Source organism: Harpia harpyja, chromosome W (assembly GCF_026419915.1).
Source record: "Harpia harpyja isolate bHarHar1 chromosome W, bHarHar1 primary haplotype, whole genome shotgun sequence".
NCBI classification, from domain to species: Eukaryota; Metazoa; Chordata; class Aves; order Accipitriformes; family Accipitridae; genus Harpia; species Harpia harpyja.
The window spans coordinates 8460640-8470991 of NC_068968.1; the positions used below are offsets into that span (position 1 = coordinate 8460640).

The following is a 10352-nucleotide window of genomic DNA, read 5'->3' on the forward strand; positions in this document are numbered from 1 at the left end:
CCTAGTCCTCTGTCTTCTGAGCTGGTTGCTGTATGTGTATCTCAGATCTGCTTCACAGTCACAGGTTTGGATGTTGTTACAGAGCAAGAGGTGATCGTTGCATTAGTGTGGGAAACGGTTCTTTATGCTGAATCGGTTTTGTAACATATGCAGGTCAATGTTTAGCTTTTGCTAAAAAGGAGATGTTTCTGTGTTTTCTTTTTCAGAGTTCCATGGAATTTTTCTGTAAAGATGTAGGGCCAGTTAGCAGTCTTTGCTCCCTCCTCATCTTCATCTAGAGGCTACTCCAGGAATTAATCAAATGTGTATACATGCACAGGTCTGCTCTAGTGTTGTAACATATGCGTGCAGGTTCTTTGAAGGTATATGCATGTACCCAAAGGATTGCCTGTGCAGACAGCACTGCTAAGCACGTTATACACATCCCGTTGGGCTGGCAGACGTCCGAGTTTACGTCTCTCCCTCTGCCACCTCGAGCAGTGCTCAGTGAGAGCTCCCTGCACCACGCGCCTAGTTACACCGAGCTGCAAAATCCGCGTGCCGGCAGCCATGGCGTTCTGGCATGGAATGTTTGAGTCCCCATAGCAATGCGATGCGTCCCCATGAGATGCCGCAGCGGCTGTAGTGGCAGCTCAGTGAGCTGTGCGCAGGGGCTGGAGAGCTGCCGGGCTGAGAGCGGCCAGGGTCTTTTTTGCGCCCCCTCCTTCTATATCCCGGTCCCCTTGAGTTGCTAGGACCTTCCTCCCCCTGTGGCTGGCACCGGGGCCAAGATGCCTTTGAAGTAGGTAGTGAGCTGCAGATCCACACCATGAAGTGGGAGCCACATCTGAGAAGGAGCAGGGAGAGCATGGATGAAGTTCAGGGACAGGGGAAAGGAGCTGGGGGAATGCCTGGAAATTCTACCTCTAATACAGGTACGATAAGGTCGTAGAAATCTACCTTCAATACTGCAGATCCCTGAAATGTGACACTCCTGTGAAATGCAAGAATATGCACACATATCTATGCATTTATAAATAGATGTGTGTACATATATATGTATGTATGTACATACATACATAAATATATGCACCATTGAAGAATTTCTGTCACCAAGAGTTCCTGGTGGAGTTCTCCATTTTATAACAGCTTGGTTTCTATTTGGGAATGAAAGTTAAGGGAAAACAAAAGTTTAAAGGATACTGTGAGGCAGTACATTTGGGGGAATAATAACAACTGTAAATTTTACAGGGGCATATGCTTTTCTGTTCCCTAGGCACTTTTGAAAGTCCCTTTTCAGAAGATCAATTCTATAACTGCCCCTGGCACAACTGAAGACAGAATTAGATCTTATCTGGCACCCTTGCTGACAGCTTCAATAAAGAAGCTAAGGACCTACTAAACTCCTTTCTGAGAAAGAGGATAGTTTTATAGACTGAGTTTGAGGCATGGGTGTAGGAGAGATTAAAATAATTTTGTTTCACTGTAAATGTATTTTTTCTTCTCAAGGTCATGTGACCTGGTATGTTCCTGCCAGAGAATCATGACATTTATCTCAGTGTTTTATGTGCAACTTCATGAAGAATTAAACCCACTGCTATAAAGGAACAGATTTTAACATGTCTTTAAGATTTTGCAGTCTTGAATTTTTATTGATAGCAGTGGTTATGGGAGGACAGACAATAGTATGTAAGGATATTTGCTCTGGATTTATTCTGTTTCAAATTTATTTTTGTGGGGAAAAATGTGTTCTAATATGGCTATCATCTGTTCAAGTTTTGTATGGTATCAGCATGCATATGACTTAAAGATCCAAATAAATGACTAATGCTTTTACTAACATTTTACATTCCATCTTAACATATGAAATTGTTGTGGACACATATTTAGCTAACAGTCGCAAGAGCGTTCCAGATGCCTTTAGAAGGCCTTGAAGAGAATAAACAAGAAGACAAAAAAAGAAAGATACCAATTACAAGAACACAGGTGCGCATTCCACGATAAAGGGAACTTGGCACAAAGAACCTCAATTCGGCAGTTTATCTTGACCAATTAGACTGAGACAAGTTTTGCATGTTTTAGTTGATAAAACCAATTATGTCCTATGTTTATGCGCGTGTACAGAGTTAGTATAACCAATTATGTCTTATGTTTATGCGTGTGGACACTATATGCTTGCATGCGGCAACCAATCAGAGCTTTTAAGGAACTTAGAGAATTGTATAAGAATGATCTGCTATGCTCAATAAACTGGTGACTTTGATCATCATATTGGTGTGCTGTCGTCCGTCCCCGCATGGAATTTCTCTACATCTGGCGACCCCGACGTGATCCGGTAAGGAACAAGAGGGGAACGCTAACAACTGAAAAGGCGGGGGAGATTGTCGCGGATGCCGGTGGGCTTATAAGAAAGCGCCGGGCTGCTCGAGAGAGGCAGGAATCGTAAGCTTACGTGATAAAAGGCGACATGGGTATCGCAGCATCTGCGAAGGAAAAGGCAGCCGTAAAGACATTTATGAGGCTGGTTGAAAAAACAGAGACGGATATTAAAAAGGACAGAAACCTTTTAATTAGTGTGGGTACAGCTTTTGAGCTTAGTACCTGGGAAGCTATCGGAACCTCCCTATGGGATGAAATTAGTGACGGGTCTAAAGAAGTTAAAGGTCTTGTAACTTTATGGAAAGTAATTAAGACAACTCTGCAAGAAATGAAAGCAGATTGTAAAGCGGCTGCATCTGCTTTTGCTGCTCTCTCTCCAACCGCAAGCGAAGGAAAAACGCGGGGAGAAAAACATAATGCAGCGAGAGGGACTTTTGGCTTCCCTGGAGCTTGTCTGCCTGCTCCTGTGCCCTTGACTTCTGCTCCACTCCCTGGGACTGCCGATATTAATCAGCCATCTGACGGTTCCCAAGCCTCCCTAACCGTACGCTTAAAGGAAACCCTACAGAATCAGGAAGCGAGTAAAAATCCGCCTACGAGAAAACAGCCCCCAGATATTGCCACTCAACATGAACAAATTATACCTAGCATATACCCTCCGTTGCCTCCGTCTACGCCTGGGTCGCCTCAAGAGCATGAAGAGGGGCCAGAGCTCACTTTGCAGCAGTTGCAGTCAGTAATAGAAAAGCTGGCACAGCTGGAGGCTGCTGTGAAGCAAGAAAAACCGCCAGCCGTATCCTTTGATGCACCCCCTTTCCCCCCCCCTCGCTTTCCTCCTCCTCCTCCTTCAAACCGTTTTTTACCTCTGTCCCCTCCTTGTCCTGCACCTATACCTCTGCCTTCTCCACCTCCCAGGGAACCGATCCCCACCTTTCCAGAAACAACGGACCCCCGGAATAAATGGCGGGGAATTATTCGCAATGCCTTAATTGAGGGAGAAATCATAGCAGCTCCCACAGCGTTTCCGGTTATTGCTGGGGCTGGGGGTGGACCTAATCAATGGGTTCCATTTGATTGGAAAATCATAAAAGAAGCAAAGGTTGCAATTGCTCAGTATGGTTTAAAATCTCCTTTTACGCAGGCAGTTTTGTCCCATATATTTTCTGGGTCAACCTTAACTCTACATGACTCGCGAATGCTTGCTAAAACCTTGTTGTCGCCGTCACAACAGTTATATTTTTTCCATAGGTGGCAGGAACTCTGCGATGATGCAGAGGCAGGAAATAGGGGACGTCAACAAAATGATCCCTTATTTCAATGTGCTGCTCAAATGCTGATGGGTTCTGGACCATTTTCAAATGCCGCTTGGCAAGCTCAATTTGATACTCAAGTTTTAATGCAATCACAGGAATTGGCACTTAAAGCTCTCCAAAGCATACCCGAGCAAGGAAAGGTTTCTCCTTCCTATGTTAATATTTGGCAGGGAGAATCTGAACCATTTGCTCAGTTTATAGACAGACTGCATACCGCATTGGAATCTCACGCAGATCTTGATGGTAACATGAAGGTTAAGTTGCTTGATCAGTTGGCGTTTGAAAATGCAAATGCGAAAACAAAGCGAGTATTGTGCACGTTACCTCGAGGTGTTACTGTTAGTGAGATGTTAGAAGCTTGCGACCGTATGGGTGAACAAGGGAAAGCTGCTCTTTTTACTTCTGCATTTGCCACAGCAGTGCGACCTCTGCTAAAAACAAAAAGCGGGGGAAGGCCAGTGACGTGCGGAAAACAGACTCCACAATCAGTGAGATTGTAAAGTAGGTATGTTTATTCAGCGCTGGGCCGCACGGTGGGTAGTCCCACCAAAGTCGTGCGCGCCCGACTCAGCAGTTTGTCTCAAGTTTATACAGTCAAGTGTTACATATTCACAATACACCTATACATATGCATGACCTATCCCCGCTCCATATTAAAATTAGCTCCGAGAGGTCATTTCCATAGTCTCCTCTCAACTGCGCTTGCGCAGTGCCTCTTTATGGTGGTCGTCTGGTGGTCGCAGAGATGAAGATAGATGACTCCTCTTCGTCACCGCTAGTAACCTTTTTTCTTGCGCAGGCTCAGTGATTTCTTGGTATTCACCCAAGCCGCAGGACCAGTCTTAGCTGGCTCTTGGGGCCTGCTCCTGCTTCTTATCAGGAGCTGTCTTTACCTCATTGGCTGGTCCTTGGGACTAGCTCTTCTTATCAAAGACTGTCTTTGCCTCAGCTAATTTCAACAATGTAAGCGCTAAACATCATCCTTCATCCCCCCTTATTATGTCTACTGAGATCCTTTTGACTCCCCTTGTTTCAGTCCCCCCTTTTCTAGAAAATAGTAAATTCTTTTACTATATCTAATCCTAGTACTTCTAATACATTGTTTCCCTATCTAGCATCCTCTCAAAGTATTTGTTGGTCTCGAGTTTTCGTCGTAACTGATTCTTTTTCCATTCACTGTAAGAGTCTCCTGTACTCTTACAGCACAAGAAGCCACACCGAACCATTATGCAAAGGACCACAGACAAGAGAATAATGATTATTATAGTGACAAACAATTGCTTCAACCATGCCAAATTTGGCAACCAGGAGGTTAATTTTTCCCATATCTCAGTGAATTCCCATGAAGTGTCATCTTGTGACATTAAATGTAAAAGCTGGGTTTGTTTCCAAATTTGAGAGAGATCTGTTTCTATTCGTCTTTTTTGGTTAACGTAGGTGCAGCAGCGTTCATTAATTACAGTACACAGGCCCCCTTGTTGAGCGAAGAGCATATCTAGACCTAGTCGATTCTGGAGCACCATTTTTCCTAGGGAAGTGGTTTCTTCCTGGAGGGTCTTTATAGCATCGATTGTGGCATTATTAATAATTTCCATAGTGGCAGAAAGATTTAGCAGAGCTTTCTCTAACTCACTAACTCCCAATGATGGAATGAGCCATCGTACAAAACTATGAAATCTAGTTGGTCTTTCCACTAGGGGATTGCTGGTGCGTTTTTGCCTTATTACTGGTTTCATATAAGTCCGTAAAAATTTTTTTGAATCATTGTCAGTCAAATTTTTAACCACAATGGTATTAGGGACTATGGTTCCTACGGCACATTGGCCAGTCCAGCCTAGAGGCAGCACTTTATATCCTGTCTGTCCACAAATCCAATACCATCCTAGTCCTACTGGAGTGGGCCATCCCCTGGGTCTAGTAGAATTATGCCCCCGGGTTCTTGCAATCCGGGTTTGATTGAAGTTCCACATGTTTGCGCTACCATATTTAATATATTCAGTACAATTGGGGTAACTCCCAACAAACACCTTGACTGATCCACATCTAGGGTCCGTGCTATTACCTCCAGAATTCTTAGTTGTATTTTTCAGATGGCATCTTTGAACACACGGAACCCTTTGGGTTTCATTCCACAGTTCGCTCAGATCTGTTTGCCATTGAAGGTTCTCAGAGGGTATTTCAGTGTACATTGTGAGGGACATGTTACTAAAAGCTGCTGCTATCACCGAGGTGTTAGAAAAAACTGTAGCAATTACGGGGTAGCCCTGTCCGAGACCCTTAGGAAAACGTGAACATATCCAGCAATCAGTTTGATTCACTATTTTTGCGATACTCTCGTGGAGTTGAACAAACACGTTCCCATCCCATGCTACACTCCTTGTCCCCATAGTTGCCCATATTTGCTGTTTGATTAAGTGGTTCATTTTTTCTACTTGACCACTCGACTGGGGGTGATATGGAGTATGAAGCTGCCAATCTATACCCAAATGGTGGCTAATTTGTTGTACTATTTTTGAGACAAAATGTGGTCCTCTGTCAGAGGATATGGTTGCTGGAACCCCAAACCGTGGTATTATCTCTTGCACCAATATTTTAGTTACCTCCCGAGCTTTAGCCGTTCTTGTTGGGAATGCTTCTGGCCAACCTGAAAAGGTATCAGTTAATACCAATAAATATCGATACCCCCCTTTTCTTGGAAGTTCTGTAAAATCAATTTGCCATTGTTGTCCAGGCCCGTTCCCTTTTCCAATCTGGCCCATTTCCGGCTTGGGGGTATTCTTAGGATTAGTCTGGAGGCAAAGATCACACTGTTGAGTCACCTGTCTCACCGTGGTGTATAAATTTCTAGCCACAATTTCTCTTATCAAATGATTATACAGAGCTTCTGTTCCCCAATGTCTTTTCCTATGTTCCTCCCGTATCAAATGCCATAATAAGCAAGAGGGAACGATTAGCTTTCCTTGTGGGGTATGAGCCCACCCCTCTTCATTATATGACCCTTCTAAATCTGTAATGAGCTTCTGATCTTCCTTGGTGTATTCTGGCTTACCTTCTAGGGAAATCTGCCTATCAGGTATTAAGGCCCCTTCTGTTTTTACCTTTGTTTTGGCCACTTGTTTTGCCTCTCTGTCCGCCAGCTCATTCCCTCTTTCCAAATCTGAGCTCACTTTCTGGTGTGCCTTAATATGCATAATTGCTACTTTCTTAGGGAGCTGGACAGCTTCCAGTAACTTCAGAATTTCTTCTGCGTGTTTGATATTTTTCCCTTGAGAACTCAATAGTCCTCTCTCCTTCCAAATTGCTCCATGTGCGTGTACAACTCCAAAGGCATATTTTGAGTCTGTATAAATGTTCACAACTTTGCCCTGGGCCAATTCCAGGGCGCGGGTTAGAGCAATTATTTCTGCCTTCTGTGCGGAGGTGTTCATAGGCAAAGCCCCTGATTCTATTACCTCTTGGCTGGTGGTGACGGCGTATCCCGCATGTCGATTACCATTTAGGACATAACTGCTTCCGTCTGTGAACCAAGTTTCCCCGTTTTCCATGGGGCTGTCTTTCAGGTCTGGGCGACTGGTGTATGTTGCTTCGATGGTTTCCAAACAGTCATGATGTACCGGTTCTCCTGTGTTCCCGCTGAGAAAAGAAGCTGGGTTGACAATGTTAGTGACTACAATCTCCACATCATCCTGCTCTACCAATATAGCTTGATATCTCAGGAATCTTTGCGGAGAGAGCCAATGTCCACCTTTCGCTTCCAGTACTGCTGATACTGTGTGAGACACCAAAACAGCCATTTTCTGGCCCAGAGTAAACTTTCGGGCTTCCTGTATGTTCAATATCACAGCCGCAACCGCCCGCAGGCATCCAGGCCAACCTTTTGCAGTCGTGTCTAACTGCTTAGAAAGGTAGGCAACTGCCCGTCGATATGGACCCAGGTTTTGTGCTAATATTCCCAGGGCAATGCCCTGCTTCTCGTGGGAGTAAAGAAGAAACGGCTTACTCACATCTGGGAGTCCTAAGGCCGGGGCCGACATCAAAGCCTCTTTCAGTAGCTCAAAGGCTCGTTCGGTCTCCTTGTTCCACTCAAAGTGTTTCTGCTCAGTGGCTGTCAATGCATACAGTGGTTTAACAAGCAATCCATAATTATAGATCCACAATCGGCACCACCCCATCATTCCAAGAAAAGTCCGTAACTCTTTTACTGTCTGAGGTCTCCGAGTTTGGCATATTGCCTCTTTACGGGCCTGTCCCAAAGTTCTTTGTCCCGCACTAATTTCATAGCCCAAATAATTCACTTTGCATTGCATTACCTGTGCCTTTTTCTTGGATACCCGGTACCCCTGGAGTCCCAGGAAATTCAACAGACTCACTGTCCATGTCATACAATCTTTCTCTGTTTTGGTGGCGATCAGGATATCATCCACATACTGCAACAGCTTCCCCTCCTCAGACGGGGCTTCCCAGGATTCTAAGTCTTTCGCAAGCTGATTGCCAAAAATGGTAGGACTATTCTTAAATCCTTGTGGCAACACCGTCCAAGTGAGCTGGGTCTTTCGACCACTCTTGGGGTTTTCCCATTCAAATGCAAATAATTTTTGGCTGGCTTCATGGAGAGGGAGGCAAAAGAAGGCATCCTTCAAATCTAAAACAGTAAACCAAGTCAATTCAGGTGTTAATACGGTCAACAGGGTATATGGGTTCGCCACTACTGGGTAAAGATCTTCAGTTATCTTATTCACCGCCCGTAAGTCTTGGACCACCCGATATGAACCATCGGGCTTCCGAACAGGTAATATAGGGGTATTGAATTCAGACTCACACTCTTTTAATAATCCCAGCTGCAAAAATTTTTCTATCACCGGCCGGATTCCTTCTCTATCTTCCTTCTTTAGGGGATATTGTTTAATTCTTACCGGCTTTTGGCCTTCCTTGATCCTAACTTCAACAGGTGGAGCACTTTTCGCTCTTCCAGGTGCATCGGTAGCCCATACCCCTGGGTACACTTGGTTTAAGATGTCCTCGTTAATGCTTCCTTCTAGGGGGAGACTGGTTAAGGTTAGGCTCAATATTTGAATATATTGCTGATCTTTTACCTCCAGAGTAATTTCTCCCTTTTTGAATACAATTTTTGCTCCCAATTGTTCCAACAAGTCCCTTCCCAAAAGTGCCTTTGGGGAGTTGGGCATATATAAAAATTTATGAATGCCCCACTGTTTTCCTAATTTATATTCTAAAGGTTTACAAAAATATGCCTTTTCACTTTGGCCAGTTGCTCCTTTCACCATGACATAATCATCTCCCAGGGGCATCAAAGCTTGATTCAGAACCGAGTATGTTGCTCCTGTATCTACCAAAAATTCTATCTCTTGTTGTGTTTTCCCTAGCTTAATTATAACCAGTGGATCCGCTAGGGTAGATTCCCCAGGTTCCCGTCAATCTCCCTTCACATGGGCTACCGTTCCTCCTGTTTGAGCCCTCTGATCCTCCTTGTTCCTTGGGCATTCCTTTTTCCAATGACCGAATTTCTTACACAAAGCGCATTGATCCTTGCCCAGTCGCGGCAAGTCTCGTCTAGGCCCTCTTCCTCTTTCTTCCTGGATAACAGCCATTAATTTCCTTTGCCCCTGCCTATATCCTTCCTCTCTGTTACTAAATACTCTCCATGCTTCATCCAACAATATTTCTAAATTCCTACTCTCTGTAGGCCGTAATTTCTGAAGTTTGCGCCTTATATCCCTTGTAGATTGCCCCAAAAACAGGGAGACTAATTGTTGTATTCCTACCTCTGACCCAGGATCCAGCGGTGTGCTGCGGCGCATTACATCCCTCAATCGATCCAGGAATTCAGATGGAGACACGGAAGGACTCTGTTTAACTGCATATAAAGCTGACCAATTTATAGTTTTGGGGATTGCTCTCTCTATTCCTTTTGTAATCCATTCCTGATACCCCTGCAATCTTTCCATATGTGCAGATATATTAACATCCCACTTTGGGTCTTGGAGAGGGAAATATTCCTTAATGTCCCCTCCTGTAATCTTATAATGATCTTCAGCAAGGTTCCCTGCTGTTTTTAAAATCAGCTGTTTCTCTGTCTCAGTCATATATTCCAATAATAGCTGTATATCCTTCCAATCGGGGTTATGTTGTTTTACAATAAATTGGAAATGCTTAGTTACACCTATCGGATCTCTCCTATAATCTTTGGCAACCTTTTTCCATTCCCCTAGGTCAGCAGTAGAAAAGGGTACTTTGATTAACATCGTCCCACCATCCGGCCCCACGGCCTCTCGGAGAGGTGCTTGTAAAGCTGTTGAGGTAGTTTTCTTCCTAGTACGGGAAGATACAGGGCTGTCCGGGGGGGTTGGAGTTCTATCCGAGTCTGCATCCTGTTCCTGTGGTCGAGGGGGAGGCTTAAACAAATCAGTTAGATCTTGTTCTGGTGCCTGATGGATTTTATTTGTCTTTGTACATCTTTGTCCAATACTACATGCCGAACAACACCGCCTCAGTTTACCTCTAAGCTCCTTGTTGTTCTCTCGCTCAAGTGCAAGCACCATAGGGTCCTGTGGGGGTACCATTCCACAGTCCCTTTGCCACTCCGGATGATTTCGGAGGGTGAAAAACATGTCTGCATATGAAACCTCATCCCATTTTCCTTCTCTCCTTAAAAACAGCATT

The 10352-nt window shown here is 44.4% G+C and overlaps 1 protein-coding gene across 1 annotated transcript; it reads right to left on the reverse strand.

Moving 5' to 3' along the window:
- Nucleotides 1–1489: 1489 nt before the first annotated feature.
- LOC128136041 (uncharacterized) lies at nucleotides 1490–7421 on the reverse strand. Its single transcript, XM_052775132.1, has 2 exons — nucleotides 6109–7421; nucleotides 1490–1509 (listed from the first exon to the last, which is right to left on the reverse strand). The coding sequence occupies exons 1-2, from the start codon at nucleotides 7214–7216 to the stop codon at nucleotides 1490–1492; spliced, it is 1128 nt and encodes a 375-aa protein (XP_052631092.1). The 5' UTR covers nucleotides 7217–7421.
- Nucleotides 7422–10352: the final 2931 nt, after the last annotated feature.